The 17,315-nt window shown below is 31.9% G+C and overlaps 1 protein-coding gene across 1 annotated transcript in view; it reads left to right on the top strand.

The window, feature by feature from the left end:
• Positions 1 to 5,226: 5,226 nt before the first annotated feature.
• The window catches only part of LOC111703433 (neurotrypsin), a 28,597-nt gene continuing 16,508 nt past the window's right edge, over positions 5,227 to 17,315 (top strand). Inside the window, exons 1-12 of the mRNA XM_023475371.1 lie at positions 5,227 to 5,511; positions 5,629 to 5,697; positions 9,688 to 9,738; positions 10,882 to 10,973; positions 12,230 to 12,294; positions 12,925 to 12,983; positions 13,371 to 13,511; positions 13,851 to 14,018; positions 14,589 to 14,683; positions 15,520 to 15,631; positions 16,133 to 16,250; positions 16,589 to 16,674. Coding sequence (XP_023331139.1) covers positions 5,454 to 5,511; positions 5,629 to 5,697; positions 9,688 to 9,738; positions 10,882 to 10,973; positions 12,230 to 12,294; positions 12,925 to 12,983; positions 13,371 to 13,511; positions 13,851 to 14,018; positions 14,589 to 14,683; positions 15,520 to 15,631; positions 16,133 to 16,250; positions 16,589 to 16,674 — 1,114 coding nt within the window. The 5' untranslated portion in view covers positions 5,227 to 5,453. The remainder of the gene's footprint in view (positions 5,512 to 5,628; positions 5,698 to 9,687; positions 9,739 to 10,881; positions 10,974 to 12,229; positions 12,295 to 12,924; positions 12,984 to 13,370; positions 13,512 to 13,850; positions 14,019 to 14,588; positions 14,684 to 15,519; positions 15,632 to 16,132; positions 16,251 to 16,588; positions 16,675 to 17,315) is intronic.

Below are 17,315 nucleotides of genomic sequence, written 5' to 3' on the forward strand. Positions count from 1 at the left end.
ATCATGAGTATGAATTGTATTCTTAAATTTTTTTTATCAAATTTCTGAAATCTTTTTAATCTCATATAAAATAATGCAAGAAAGTAACCAATGCCTGAAGAATCCACTTTTAGGAAATATGCATGTCCAAAACTAAAATTGTCGAGAAAATTGTGAGATTTGAACTCTTCTTAATTGTCGTTGGTCAATTATGTAAAAGTGACCATATAGGAAGACATTCCAAAACAAGATTTTTCCCGAATTGAATTCTAAGGAACACACACCGTCACCAACCGTTTGATTTTTACGAAATTGCGGATTTGCGCAAAACTCTTGTTGCGGAATTGCGCAAAAATTGAGTTTCGCAAAAGCGGAATAGGGCAATTTTGCGCGAAATGACTTTTGCGAATGATTGCGCAAAAATTGCGCAAAATTTTTGCGAATGGAAACCCTATAGAAAACCGACGTGATGTCCAAATTATTAATCAAAATAAAAGGTTTAAAAAGAATCATTGTAATCGGACATGCCCATCTTTCCAAATGTACGGTCAACTGTCAACAACACGTTTATATCTAAAACAAATCGCCTCAAACTAAAGTAGGATTAAACGTTAGCTTGATACCTTTTCAATCCTAATTGGTTAAATCTCATTAATGTGCGTAAAATTAAGGCTAGAGAAGCTGCGAGGTCCCCATGTCGTACAATAATCATACCGCAAGAACTTCTTCTCACTTGTTTACAGTGACATGGCCCCTTAATATTTGTTTATAAAAACATGTACTGCATACTCTGAGCAAGGCAAGGTTATAATGCAAGGAAAGTTAATTGAAGTTGCGTATACTCTGCGTACATATTGAAGCCAGTTCTCTCTGGGCGGAATTTGTAAACAAGAATAGATACATCAGTGTTACTCTAGTTTCCGAGGAAGATAAAAGCATTGATTTTGAAAATTTTGATATTCATATAATAGTTTCCTATGACCAGAATATTTCATTGATGTTTTATGTTAAAGATGGATCCCATGTCAGACTGTGACATCCGTCTTGTCTTTACATTACCGCACCCAGAGACAGTACACTTCTGTACAAAAGATGAGTACACATCTGAAATAACTTTCCTTGCATTATAACCTTGGAGCAAGGAATATAATAGAAACTCCAATAAAATAAAATGTACTGCTGTTTCTGGGTGGAATATAAACAAATCTTGGCCTAGGCAGCACTGGGCGTGTCAAAATTCCTCCCAAAAACTGTTCGTGTTTATATTCCTTAACTCTTAGTATGTTTGCTTTCATCACAGAAACTGTAATAAACTACTTTTAAAACAACGTAATTGGGGTTTATCCACAAACTCTGATTTTCTAATCCCTATAATCAAAATTTTAAATCAGTAGGTTGCATAGAAATAGGAATAAGAAAAATCGAGTTTATGACAAAGGCTCAATACCATTTAGGGGTCTGTGTTTTCATACTTAACCCTATTCCTGCTGGGGGGGGTCAATTTGACCCCCCCTGTATTTTTTTTTACATAACTCAAAAAGTATTGGTCTGAGGCTATTGAAATTTTCTGACTTTTCTTACATACCCAAAGCCCTCCCTTTAGGTCTAAAACCGGGCTTTAATACTAACTGCCTGAGTCCTCAGGCACACTGCCTGAATGACTGCTTTTGCCTGTAACAAACTAAATCTTTACCCCCCCCCAGCATATCCTGGTTTTCAAGTACCCTAGCAGGGCTAGGGTTAATTGTATTTGTCATGTCTTTCACGGACAAGAGAATATACTAAGAAAAGGTTCCCTCGGTATGAATATTTTCAGTCCCTTTATGTCTTATCTTGAGATCAAATTGTATATTCCTTATTCATTTTCACTTATTGTACTTAGTAATGCATTACATAAGTACAATACTTGCTTATTGGACACAGGACAATCCATTACAATTGTTTTTTGTCATGTTGTAAAATAAGCTTTTAAATGTGTCAAGTCAAGGTGAAATTAAACCAATATTTGACCAAAGGTTCAAACTCTTATTAAATAGAACTGTTTTCTATCAGTAGTTCCAGGCCCCAAGTGTGGGAACGAAACTATGTAAGTCCCGGGGAAAAAATCTGCAAATAAAAACTTTAAAAGAAGTCCGAATTTTCTCAAGTCCTTGTAAAAAATGTTACAGAAAATAAGGTCCTGTGTTTTGGATTCCCGGGATTTTTTCCCTAAAATAGTATGGGGGCTGCCAATAAAGGCTGAGGAAAAAAAGATCACAGGAAATAAAGTCCTGAAGAAAATATATTCGAAGCAAAAAAAAAAAAAAAAAAATCATAAATCTTGTGAAAATGAGGTCAAGTCTAATACGTTTTCATAAAAAAGACTATATTATGCATCTATACTTTGAATAAAGCCATGGGGTTTTTAATATCAATTGCATTTTCTACTATAATAGGACTTTTTTCCAGGGATGTTTTGGTATAAAATCATAATGGAGCCAGAAAAAAAGTCCTAGAAAATTAAGTCTCAAATTGATTTCCGGAGACTTTTTTAGTGAGAAATATTAGGACTTGGGAAGTACGCCTGCAGTATGTTAACAGTACAACAAAATTGCGGTTTTACACTTTTTTGGAGTTAACAGATCTCTATTTATTTTCTACTCTGCGCTGTCTTTTCATGTCTATTCTGATAGATTTGGTATTTCCCAGTCAAACTAGTTTTGGCAGTGTTAAACCCATTTTTACGATTTATTTTAAAACTGGATTAGTGGTTGCTTGTCCTTGCAATATACACATACTAATCTCAGTATTTTAATTTAAGTTTAGAGCAACCTGAATGTGAGTTATCTGCAAGATTTATTCTTAAAGGGTCTTATGTCAAATGACCCTCCATGCAAAAGCGATGCCCTTTTCACAACGGTACCCTTAATATACCCTTTTCTGATCAACACATAATGTCGAAGATATTCTCGTTTTTTAAGGTGTTTAATAGGGCTTCCTTCTGATAATTCCTCCATTTTTTTTGTAGCAAAAATGTGCAAGTCACTTTTTAAAAAAATCACAATTGATCATGATTAGTTTTCAAAATTATTAACATTGATATCTAATTTATACTTAATCAAAGGAGTACCGTTGTAAAATAGACATTCCAATATTTGCATGAAGGCGACTTGAAAATAATTTTTAGCTTAAAAGACCAAAACAAGTGTTTTTTTGTATTTTAAATAATTTTAAATATTTTACAGAAAAAGGAACGAAACAATTGCCACAATACGTATGTCTTTGCAACCTGGAGTTATAGAAATTTGATATTTCAAACTCAGAATTCTGCCGAAATGAATAAGTTAAAATTAAAAATATCAAATGTTGACACCACTATTGCAAAGATGTGTCCGAATTTAATGAATTTGAGCCGCGGCTTAAATCTGCCAAAACCGGTTTCAATTGAGCGCCGGCTTAATTCTTAAAAAAATGAATAAAATTTTAAGTGGAACTAACTATATGTGAGCTGCGGCTATTGAAGCCGTTCTTAAAATTCGTCCTCAGGATTAGTGTTTACTTTCTGTTTGACAATTGGCTGGCTAAAAAGTAAAAATTTAATTACAAAATTTTCTAAAATCATGAATTTTTATGTAATCTTTTATTTTCATAGTGTATGTAAAACTTATTTATTTGCCAAGAAGAAGTAACCCTAAAATAGCTTGTTTTTAGTGATTTCCCTTAAAAGTTTTATTTACATGCAATGCAATACCCAATTTACCCAAAAATAAACTTTACTCAGAAATATTAAAGACACCCTTTGCGGAATATGATAAAAGATAAAATTCAAAATTTGCTTTGGCTTAGGTGAGTGTGCATAGGGATAAAATTCATTGAGGGGTCAATCATTATCTTTTAAAAGTGTCCACATTTGATATCAATTTCAAGCGTTCAAGGTTAACAATACTTAACTCAAAGTTCCGATTTTAGATCAATCCTTCTTTTATTATGATTAGGTCATAGCTGCCTGAATAATAAGTCATTATTGCCTGATTCAAGCTAAAGCAACAATAAAAAAATAAATTAAATTTTATAATTTTTAAAGTTACATATAAATATGAGTAATAAAAACAAGATAAGAGATTTTAATTTAAATTTCATTTTTTAGAAAATTCAGAGATTTTAGAAATATGAACTTGGTATACTGTTTTAAAGTTTAGTTAATTTAATTTTTTTATCCTCCCTAAGTTTTCATTCATTCATTCTACTATTCTAGAATATTTAAATGCATGTATAGATATGTTTGTTTATCACAGAATGACAAGATAAGTTTAGTAAATGTATATAAAGTGATACATTCATTTAAGTAAATAGAATTATGTCAATTATGGAATACCTAACTTCTTGGACATTTTACTCATTGTTTTGATTGAATAAATCAATATAAACAGTTACCACGTAAAAAAAAATATCAAATGCGTCCAAAATCTATTATTGCCACACACACAAATCTTATAAGCTTTGCAACCTGATGGTGTAAACCTTTCTATTCATAGTTTAAAATATCCAAGTTTTACGTCATTGGGTTGAAAAGATATAGAACCTAAAAGCAAGAACTCAGTTCCTTTGAATGACCGTTGCAATATCATATAAACACAACACTTTTTCAGCTAGGTTTATATTTTTCAACTTTCATTTAGGTTTCTGCATTTGGGCATCCAGATTTAAAATATATTCTCATACAGATATTAAATATATTCCCATCCGGATATAAAATATATTCTCATACAGATATTAAAAAAATTCTCATCCGGATATAAAATTTATTCACATCTGGATATAAAATATATTCTAATCTGGATATAAAATATATAATTCTCATCCGGATATAAAATATATTCTCATCCGGATATTAAAAATATTCTCATCCGGATATAAAATTTATTCTCATCCGGATATAAAATATATTCTCATCCGGATATAAAATTATTGTCATCCGGATATAAAATATATTCTCATCCGGATATAAAATATATTCTCATGTGCCCAATCTTTGGGGAAATAGATTCATGAAAATTTTAGTGACTTTCCTCCGACACAGCTGGGAAAAACGATGAGAAATACCATTTTTTAACCTGAACATGAACAAAAAAAGGTTTGCTAAAATTTCCAAAAATTACTTAAAATATTACTTTTAACTCTGCTTAACCAATCTCAATGATTTTGGACCACAGTTTTTTTTTCGATATTTGATTAAGGGTTGAAATCTTAGATTGAAATTTTTTTCCTTCATCAAAGTGTTTTGTTCTTTCAGATTTTCCAATTTACATTTGAATACAATAAAGCAACATGAGTCAGGCAGTTAGATCTACAGGTGACTAGACCTATACAGGATTCAGGCAGTATTTAAATTCAGGCAGTCAATGCAGACCTGACATCACACCCAAGCCTCATAATAAATGCAGTGATCAACTGCAGTGAACAGAAAAAAAAACAGAAAAGTGAAAGTTATTAAAATGGAGTTGAATGTGAAAATTTTGTTATTTTTCGTGGCTATGGCAGCTGGTACAAAAGGTAACAAAATTTTAATTTCACAACTTTTAGTTTCTTTCCGATTTTGTTAAGTATGAAATTTTTTATACTATTCTTTTGTTCATAATTTTTAATTTAGATTTTACTAATTTTTCCTAGGTTCCCTGGTAAGACTGAGAGGTGGTGTGTACTTTAATGAAGGATATGTGGAAACCCTGGCTCCAACAGGTTGGGAAAAATATGAATTCGAAGGGACTGTTTACAGAATAGAATTGAGTTTTTGCCACAATCTTGGCTACCCAATATCGTGGATATTAGATATGTGAACTATGAATTCTGTTAGATTAAATAATCTAAGTTTGAAATATCAAAGGTTTACACCATTAGGCTGCAATTATACTGCAACATAAATTGTTTAAACTAAAATATTTAAAAATACTAAGTTGGACAAATTTCAGTCATTTTATTAGAAATCTGCGTTGGTTTGATCAAGGGTCTGGGTCAAATTCAGAGTTGCCTACAATAGATAAGACTGTAAAGACGACCTAAAAACCTTTGAATATGATGATTCTAAGGTTTTATAAGTCTACTGCCTTGAATATATTGTCTTTTATTGTGTTGGCAATGATCCAATGCAAGGAACCATGAATATAATGAATAGACAGTATAAATTCTGTACAGTCGTCTCTGAATTTTCATCCTTTTTAATTTCCCATAAAAAATAAAGTTTAAATTTTTTAAAATTTCTTTTTCCCTAAATATAATTTTCTTAGATTACTTGAATACTGATCATTAGCAAATGTTTTTAAACACATTGTACCATTCTTTTTATCTTTGATTCAGTGTCCGATTCACAACGGAACCTCTAATTGCTTTTCCTAATACATATCAGTTTGAATTATATATTTAACGTCTTTGTTTTTGAAAAGCATTTTTTTCATTTGTAGAAAAATGGGAATATGCTGATGTCAAACTGAATTTGATATTGATTTGTACTAATTTTATTGTATCTGTTAGAAACACGACGCTATCTTCTACATTATTGACCAGATTAAGCATCTTAATATACGATTGTTAATGTTATATCCCTTTATAGATTGAAGATCACTTACAACTACAGTCCCTTTAACCCTATCCCTGCTGGGGTACTTGAAAACCAGGATACGCTGGGGGGGGGGTCAATTTGCCCCCCCCCCCCTCTAAATCCCATGTTTTATGTCCAAATATGACAAATGATACATCATTAGAAAGCTCTTGTGCTCTACTTTTAGAATCTGCAAAAAAATTTGCAAATTTGCGAAAATTGAATTTTTTATCGCAAAATCCAGTTTTATAGTAAAAATGTTTGCAAAAAAAAATTTGTCCAAAAAATGACAAATTATACATTTTTGAAAAGCCCTTGACCATGCCATTTCAAATATGCAAAAAATTTTGCAAAATTTTAATTAACCTGATTTTTAATCAAGAAAAACTATAAATGTGCAAATTTCCTTTGACAGGTTGTTTGCAAAAAATTTGCAATTTTTTTTCGCAAAACTTGTTCAATCCGTTTCCTTATGTCATAGGCTTTCCAAAAAGCTAAATTTTATCAAAATCTGACATGTGAAAGTGGGTCAAAACAAAGATTTAGTTTGTTACAGGCAAAAGCAGTCATTCAGGCAGTGTGCCTGAGGACTCAGGCAGTTAGTATTAAAGCCCGGTTTTAGGCCTAAAGGGAGGGCTTTGGGTAAGTAAGAAAAGTCAGAAAATTTCAACAGCCTCAGACCAATAGTCAGAAAATTTCAACAGCCTCAGACCAATACTTTTTGAGTTATGTAAAAAAAACTACAGGGGGGGGGTCAAATTGACCCCCCCCCCCAGCAGGAATAGGGTTAACATAACAGTTTCCTCGCACAGTCCCTTTAACAAAACATTTTCCTCATATAAGTAAAGCCTGATATAAAGAGGAAAAAGATATTGAAACTTTTCTCACGGCAGAAGAATGAATGACTGATAAAAACATGTTGTTTTGAAAAACTGATCTAACAAACCATTAGAAATCATTGACCCTTCTTTTTCTAGAGGAATATGCCCTAAGGGAACTGCAGATGTAATTTAAGTGTCTCTTACTTACCTCATTGGAACCCTTGAAACACATTGGAACATTTGAAACACATTGGAACACTTGAAAAACATTGGAACACTTGAAACACAATGGATTACTTGAAACACATTGGAACACTTGAAACACATTGAAACACTTGAAACACAATGGATTACTTGAAACACATTGGAACACTTGAAACACATTGGAACACTTGAAAAACATTGGAACACTTGAAACACATTGGAACACTTGAAACACATTGGAACATTTGAAACACATTGGAACACTTGAAATACATTGAAACACATTGGAACAATTGAAACACATTGGAACACTTGAAACACATTGGAACACTTGAAACACATTGGAACACTTGAAATCATACTTTTAGGAATTAATATTTCATAGCGACTGTAAGCGTAAATTCAATTTACCCTTCACATGAAGCATGCAAAGATGGCAATGCCATATTTACAACAGTATCCTGGTAACCTTTCTCTGATCAATAGAACAGAAGATATTGTCATTTTTCTAGGTTTAAAAGTGTTTAATTCTGGTAATTCCTAAATGATTTCTTGAAGTAGATATGCTCAATTCACTTTATTAGAGAAACCACAGTTGAAAATAATCAGTTTTTAAAATCATAAATACGGATATCTAATTCATATTTGATCAGACAACGCTTTTCAGGGTAGCGTTGTAAACTAGCCAACTTTGCATGAAGAAATATTTAAATCACGCTAGCAGTCCCTTAAACCAGATGTGATCTAATATATGTTTAATATTGAACAGTCCCTTAAACCAGATGTGATCCAATATATGTTTAATATTGAACAGTCCCTTAAACCAGATGTGATCCAATATATGTTTAATATTGAACAGTCCCTTAAAACAGATGTGATTTAATATATGTTTAATATTGAACAGTCCCTTAAACCTGATGTGATCCAATATATGTTTAATATTGAACATCTGTTTCATAATAATTATTTACAACTACTTTACAGGGAAGTTAAGGGAATTTTACTTTACCAAGTGTTCCCAAGACCAATTTAGTCTAAAAAACATCCAGAGTGAAGCTAGAGATGTTTTGTAGACAAAATTGGTCGAGGGAACCCGTGGTTAATTAAAATTTCCAAAAATTTTGCAGTACCGGTTGTTATTTTTCAGAAATGTCCCAAGGGACGCTATGTAACCTAACCTCCCTCTGTTGGGGAAATCATAGGTCGGTAATGTTGGTCAAAAAGCGGTAAAAATAAAAACAATAAGTTACCTCATGCTTTGAAATTTCAATAATTTACTTTAATTGAGAATTGTGTTAGGTAAATCTGAACGTTTTACCCCAAACAAATCAGTGTAAGACGACTATTAGGTCAAGTTATGATTTTGAATGAAACAGTGATCCATATTGATACAGTGTCGCCTTCCCACGGATTCATTGGTCCCACACCTCACCTTGATATATTTTTTTAATGATTTTATCTTAAAAATGTATAATTTGAATAAAAAGGAATGTATTTGGTGTACAGTACAGTACAGTACAGTACAGTACAGTACAGTACAGTACAGTACACTACAGTACAGTACAGTACAGTACAGTACAGTACAGTACAGTACAGTACAGTACAGTACAGTACAGTACAGTACAGTACAGTACAGTACAGTACAGTATTTGGTGTACAATCCCTCTTGAAACTCATGAAAGAAAATATACTTTCTACATCATTTATATTGTCTGTCTATTGTTAAGAAGTGTAAAAAGAAGAATAAAAAATAGAATTATGAAATATAATTCAAAAATAGAATTTTATCTTAATGTATTTTTTGTCTCAGGGTAATTGATCTTCTTTCAATTCAAGGAGATCTTTTCAAACTAAAATGGTTTTATCTGGAATTTTCTTTTTGTTTTCATTTTCCAGATATATTGACCCACTTTCATTGGAGACTCCCACGCCAATCTCATCGGAGACCTCCAATTTTTCATTGGAGGCACACCTATAGTTTTCATATTACACCCCAAAATTTCCATGAAAGAGCCCAAGGCAAGGAAATCTAAGGACCTGTAATGAAAAAAATGTGGGTCTCCAATGAAAATCTGTGGGTTACCAAAATAAAATTCTATAAAAATTCAGGTTGGGGAGCAATTTGTGACCAAGATAAAACAACATGGGGAAAACTTCAAGGTAAACATAATAAAAATAATAAAACTATAGAACACTCTCTTCTAATTCCAAGGTTACAATTTAACCTTGTATTTATTATTCATTTTATTACTTTGTAAACCTTTAAAGGTCCTGTAGACGATATTTTTAGTTAAACTACAGTTACTGCCGAGAAACTTTAGATTGTAGACTTAAATTTCATCGGCAGTCGATTTTGCAGCTTGAAAGAAAAAGAATATATCAATTAGACTAAGCTTTAGAGGGTACCTTGTTGAATCCAGTATGTCCCTAATTTTTATATTCAGAAAAAATAATAATATTAAGCCTCTGCAGTATCATTAACCTTCATAAATGGAATGAATCTGAGTCCAAAATGGCCTCCCTCTGAATAAACCCACGTGGTATGCAGTGCACCCGGTGTCAGGTTTTTGAGGAAAAACAAAACAAAAACAAAAATAATACCTGGTCTGAGCTCTCTAGGGCTTTAGTGAAAGTGTTTAAAGGGTATACACGAAAACAAATATATGCTTCATTTTGTTTTACTTTACTGCCTCCAAAATGTATACTGCATATCCAAGGGGGGGAGGGGTACTTCAGGTTTAAACAGATAAAATAATAAATTATGATAATTATGATAATTAGTTATGAATGACTGGTTTCTTTTTTCTTGTTTCTACTTTTTTTAATAATTTTTTTTTAGTTTAAAAATTAAAGTAATAATTGTTTCATAATAATGATAATAATTCAATACTGATAACAATGATAACAATGATAATACTGATAACAATGATAACAATGATAATAATGATAACAATGATAATACTGATAACAATGATAACAATTATAACAATGATAACAATGATAATACTGATAGCAATGATAACATGATAATGATGATAACAATGATAATACTGATAACAATGATAATACTGATAATAATAATAATAATAATAATAATAATAATAAATATATATAAGGGCGACCAAGAACTCTTAAAATATGAAGATCCCAAGGTTAGGTTGTGTATTTTGCCTTGAAGATAGCCTTATAATATCTTATTTTCTGATAAGAATAATGAGTGAAATACTAAAATTCAAGAAATGAATCCTTTTTTAAAGATTATTTTGAATAATAATGATGATAATAATGATACTTCTGTATTAGGGGACTTGTTATGCCGTGAGCTGGGGTTTCTAGGCTCAGTATCCACTGCGCATGGATCTAGTGATTTTGCCACAGTACCAGTGGATGTCAAGGAATGGCAAAATTTTTATTATTTTATGAATTATCATATTTTGTTTATAAGTGCAACATTTTATTTGATAATGCATTTATGACGTGCGACTTGATTTTGGCCAGTTATTCAGGCTACTTTAATGGGACAGTTATTAAAACTTCTTTAAAGGGACAGTTATTAAAACTTTTTTTAAGGGACAGTTATTCAGGCTGATTTAAAGGGACAGTTATTAAAACTTCTTTAAAGGGACAGTTATTAAAATTTCTTTAAAGGGACAGTTAATATAAACCACTTTAAAGGGACAGTTATTAAAACCTCTTTACAGGAAATGTCGATGTAATTTCATTTGACGCTTTTTACAACGTTAATACTCTTTCTTAGATTAATTTTATTGAAAACAATGTTCTTGCTTTTTTGTGCCGCTTAATTCCGCAAATCAAAAAGTAAAAAAACCGCAACTGAAAATAATTAAATTTCAGATAGCAACATTTTTGTAAACACAAAGGTTTCAGAATTACGTTGATAGACCCTTTGCAGAATAGAAACTGGGATTTTAAATTTTAAAGATTTTTTTCTCCTCTTTTTCATTCATTTTATTATCTATGTACACTTGTTTGTTTTTATATCCTATTGAGTCTCTCCGTGTATCACTCCCTAGAGAACTTTTACAACAAAAGGAACACATTAATATATTTCATATATTTTATAGATATTTATATATATATAATATATATACTCCCACGCTCCTTCATTGTCCAGAAAACTTCTAATAAGAAGGATAAAAAAACAAGAATGCTATTCTAACAATGGAATAAAATGAAACTGGACTAGTATGAGAATTTGTTGCAATGATGTCAATGTTCTTTTTTTACTGTCGACATTTGATTTTAAAGTTTTAAATTGAATTTTTAATTTTTTGGATCGTTTTTTTCATTTTTTAAGGATATAAATTTGCAAAGTTCAATAAAGCAAACTATAACAGAATATATTTTTAAAATATTAAAAGTTTTTTTAAAAGGTTTTAAAAAGATTAACAATATTATTCACAGTTTCATTGTAGTATGGAAGTGGAACCGTAGTGCTTAGCAAAGCTATAGTGGTTGTACACATTTATTGCGGCAAAGCTATAGTGGTAATACACATTTATTGCGGCAAAGCTATAGTGGTAATACACATTTATTGCGGCAAAGCTATAGTGGTAATACACATTTATTGGATCGCTTCAAAATGCGGCAAAGATCCGAACCAGTAATTTTAAAATATCGCCACTATAAGACGGTTACTGAAAGCGTAGATTGTGAAGGTGCAGAATCATGGAAGGAATGCAATATCAAATACAGGTAAATAAAAGTGCAAAGAAAACTTTTGAACTGGAAATCCATTCCACCCGTAGCAAGGTTTAGCATTAATTTGACATTAGACGTTCAATTTGACATTTTAAGTTCAATTTGACATTTTAAGTTCAATTTGACATTTTAAGTTCTATTTGACATGTGACATTTAGTTTGACATTTGACAGCTAATTTAACATTCGACATTCATTTTTACAATAGACATTCAGTTTGACATTTGACATTCAATTTGATTTATTTAACATTTCGTTTGACATTTGAAAACCAATTTGACATTCTAGGTTTAATTGACATGTGACAATCAGTTTGGTATTTGACATTTTATTTAACATTTGACAGTCAATTGTGCGGAATTTACTGAACTGCTAGATATTTTAATATTAGGCACTGTTAACTAATTGACAGACATTAGAACCTAACAGATATTCTGAACGAATGGACTTACTGAACAATTGACCATTGTGAACATTATGTGCGTTGATCTTTGAACGATTATACAACGTAAAAAAGTACCAAAATTTTGATGAAAGTTCTCAAATTTACAACAAAAAAACTAAAACAGTTCAATGAAATGAGTATTTTTCAAATATTGAATCCAATTCATTAAAAACTGTTTAGGGAAGACTGTTTGGCAGAAGATGTTGTAAGCGTTAGATGTGAAGTAGAATCTAGATCAGGTAAATCACAAGTTAGATGTGAAGTAGAATCTAGATCAGGTAAATCACAAGTTAGATGTGAAGTGTCAGTAGACGTAATTTCAAGAGACCCTTGACATTTAAAAAGTGATTTGCTGTTTTACAACGTGACCTTTGTATGATGAGGAATATATAAGATGTTTTTAATTTTATATTTTTTATTATTTCAAGTGTGGAATCTCTATGAAAGCCATTGACTTCCCACATTATTAATTAGATAAGATGTATAGGGTACTGTTGTGAATCTGACATGGTCCTTGTAAAATAGAGCATCTCTAGACATGACAACCCCAGTCCCTTTAATGGACTGTAAACCTTATTTAAAGTTTAGTAAAAATTCCCTTTATTTTGAAATAATCGTGTGTTTAGCTTGCAAATCTGGATCTACCCCAGCTCTTGGTTCGTGCTATACTATCATCAAAGAAGCACAACCATTCCCTCAAGCACAGGTTCAATGCCGGGCACTTGGAGCAGATCTTCTAGAAATTGAGAGCCAACTTGAAAACACAGGTCATTTTCCATAATATGCTATGGTCTTGTAACCAATATTTTAAATATACTTTAAATATACACATCAGATGAGAGTGCCAGACTTTTTAAATACGGTTCTGAGATAATCTGGCACTTCTCTGCATAGCATGCTAGTGAAAAAATATGAATGCTCTCATATAACTGATGTTACAATGAATAAGTAAATTTAAAACAGTTTATTTTTCACAAATCATAAGAATGTTTTAAATCTATTTGTAAACTAACCATCCTGCAATCGTGTGTTTAACTTTGCATTAAGAATTGTTTCCAGATGTACACAAAATTTATGTTTTTATGAAAAAACAATCTTCTGTACAGTGGTTGGTCTGATAATAGAGCATAATGGTGCTGGTGCTGAACCTCTATGGACTGGTGGAGTTGTCAGTCATATCCTAGAGGCAAGTTTTATGATCTGGCATGGATCCCAACAAAGGATTACTTTTCTAAACAATCTCAACTCTTCAGACGCAGATGACAGACCTAAAGGTAAAGATTTTACATATTGCCACTCTGGTGGCGCTAGTTGTCAGTTTCATCACAAACTCCGGTGGCGCTAGTTGTCAGTTTCATCACAAACTCTGGTGGCGCTACATGCACAGTTTAATCGCAAAATTCCATGGCGCTAGTTGTACAGTTTAATCACAAAATTCTGGTGGCGCTAGTTGTACAGTTTAATCATAAATTCCGGTGGCTCTAGGTGTACAGTTTAATCACAAAATTCCGTGGCGCTAGTTGTCAGTTTCATCACAAACTCCGGTGGCGCCAGTTGTTCATTTTAATCATAAATTCCGGTGGCGCTAGTTGTACAGTTTACTCACCAAATTCTGTGGAGCTAGTTTTACACTGTACAAAATCCGGTGGCGCTAGGTGTACAGTTCACTCACAAAATTCGACGATGCTAATTGTGCTTTGTTCTGTTGAAAAAAAAACTTGACAAAGGCTACTTTCAATCTTATCTGAATTACGTATTACTATATACTGTATACTAATAATCGAACTGATAAAAACTGATAAAAAACTTTGCAATATTCAGCGTGAAAGGTTTAAAATGTTCAGGGGTAGTAATACAACTAGATGATAAAGATCTCTCCCCCTCGTGGAGAACTGAAGAGTTTGAGGCAAGTCTGCCCTATGTTTGTGAAGCAAAACAGGTTAGCAGTTTTTTGATAAATAATACTTTTTTGCAATTAATTTTCATGAGAATTTTATAATAAAGATGTTACTCCTCCATGCTAAAATATGGCAATTCCTAATTTGCTAAAGAACCCTTAGAACCTTTGTCTGATCAATTCATGATTTTTTTCTTCATTTTTTATTGTTTATATTCATTTGTGGTTTATCTGCAAAAGTGAAAGGCATTCCTTGCTTTCAATAAACAATAGAGAAACAAAAAACTTTTTGAGTCAGAAAAACACAAAATCTTTCCCATTTTCAATCAGATTTAGGTTGTAAATTGGGCAATGGGCATTGCCATTTTTGCATGATTGGTCACTTGAAATTACACTTGCCCCCAACGTAAATATCGATGTCACCTATTTTTTTTAAAATCTTTTTTAGTCTAAACACATGACAAAATAATAGTCATTGACAAAAACTCAAAGTTTCTAAAACTTATATTTATTTTACCTTATGTTGTAGACCTTTGATAATTTTGGACTATAAAAATCTGTTGGATCAAATAAATAATCTTTTTAAAGATTACAACAACAGAATGCAAAGATGAGGATTAGAAAATGGAATTGTTCAGTGACTTTCTAAAATTATTTCTCTAACTTAAATTCCACATTTTCATTACATGTAAAATATAATGTATAAATGTATTTAAAAACAATATGAATGTTGATAGATTTTAATCAATTGTTATCCTAAACACACGTACACAAATCCATATAATCCATATGGCTTTAGGAATTCAAGTCTTGTATAGAGAAAGTTAAGTTAAGCTGGGTTCTCGAGCTAGTTTTCGTTTTATTTCAGTTTTGTTCAGGACGACATTGGTTGTCTATCTGGTGAAGATCCTGAGGGCGTAAACTATACTGGACCTGGTGCTAGAGATGGGATGGGAATAGATTGTATCCCCTGGAATACTGCAGGACTAGGTAAACTATATATACTGGACCTGGCTGGAGCTAGAGATGGGATGGGAATAGATTGTATCTCCTGGAGTACTGCAGGACTAGGTAAACTATACTGGACCTGGAGCTAGAGATGTGATGGGAATAGATTGTATCTCCTGGAATACTGCAGGACTAGGTAAACTATACTGGACCTGAAGCTAGAGATGGGATGGGAATAGATTGTATCTCCTGGAATATCGCAGACTAGGTAAACTATACTGGACCTGGAGCTAGAGATGGGATGGGAATAGATGCACTTTATTTCTTTTAAAAAACATTTTTGCTTTTAATTGTGATTCCTCCACAAATTTGATTTGTGGATTTTTACTGTAGAACCAATATGGTAAAAATTGCCAGAATTGAACAGTTTTTAATCTTAAACAACAATGTCAAATAAAGGTATCAAATTAACTTTTAAGAATCATCGATGAAACATTTTTGAAGGGGTTGCTTGAAATACTTTTAATAAAATACTAATTTTAGATCCGTCTGAGGAGTACTCTCAGTGGACCCATAATCTCTGTCGTAATCCTGATGATTCATTTGCTCCATACTGCTATTTAGATACTACAGGAGAACCCAGTACATGTCTTATTCCTAGGTAAATATACATATATATAATATATATTATATATATCTCTTGTTCCCTGTTTTCCTTTTCTTCTGTTTTTGACCCGATTAAAAATTAATAAATTTTACCTGTGTGCACTATCTAGGGCTGGGCTTGTTCTCTAAATTTTTTAATCGTTTGTTCCGTTCCGTTCGTTCGGGGAAAGGGCGATCATTCGTTAGGAACGGCGCCCAGCCCTCTAGCACTATCCCGGTTTAACAAATAATACTGTAGATATAAGATCGTTTGGTTTTCACTTCTTTTAACAAAATCCGTTGTTTTTAGTCAATCATTAATTTCTTAACAGTAAACTAAATTAAATTTGCTAGGTGTGTTTCGTTCCAAAAAAGTTCCCAGTCCCCTGGAGCAGAATGCCCATATTTACAGAGCAGCACCTCAGAACCAATCTTTCTAGGTAAGCAAAAGTTCTAACCCCTGAAAATCCAGAAAACACTAATTTAATCCTTATATCTTTGCAACCCAATGTCGTAGACCTTAGATATTTCAAACTATGAATTCAGTTAGTTCAACGGTTTACAATTTCAGGTTTCAAAGATATAGGGATTAGACATTTAGGTTTGTGACAAAGAATCCATTTCTTGCTTTTTTTTGAAGAATAAAATAAAGTTTCGGCATTTAAGCATTTAGTGATCAAATGTAATTCAAAGTTGGCAATACCTGATTAACCAAAGTTTACCTTTAACTACCTAATTAACCAAAGTTTACCTTTAAATACCTGATGAACCAAAGTTTATCTTTAAATACCTGATTAACCAAAGTTTACCTTTAAATACCTAATTAACCAAAGTATACCTTTAAATAGCTGATTAACCAAAGTTTACCTTTAAATACCTAATTAACCAAAGTTTACCTTTAAATACCTCATTAACCAAAGTTTACGTTTAAATACCTAATTAACCAAAGTTTACCTTTAAATACCTCATTAACCAAAGTTTACCTTTAAATACCTGATTAACAAAGGTTACCTTTAAATACCTGATTAACAAAGATTACCTTTAAATACCTGATTAACAAAGGTTACCTTTAAATACCTGA

Source organism: Eurytemora carolleeae, unplaced genomic scaffold (assembly GCF_000591075.1).
Source record: "Eurytemora carolleeae unplaced genomic scaffold, Eaff_2.0 scaffold512, whole genome shotgun sequence".
NCBI classification, from domain to species: domain Eukaryota; kingdom Metazoa; phylum Arthropoda; class Copepoda; order Calanoida; family Temoridae; genus Eurytemora; species Eurytemora carolleeae.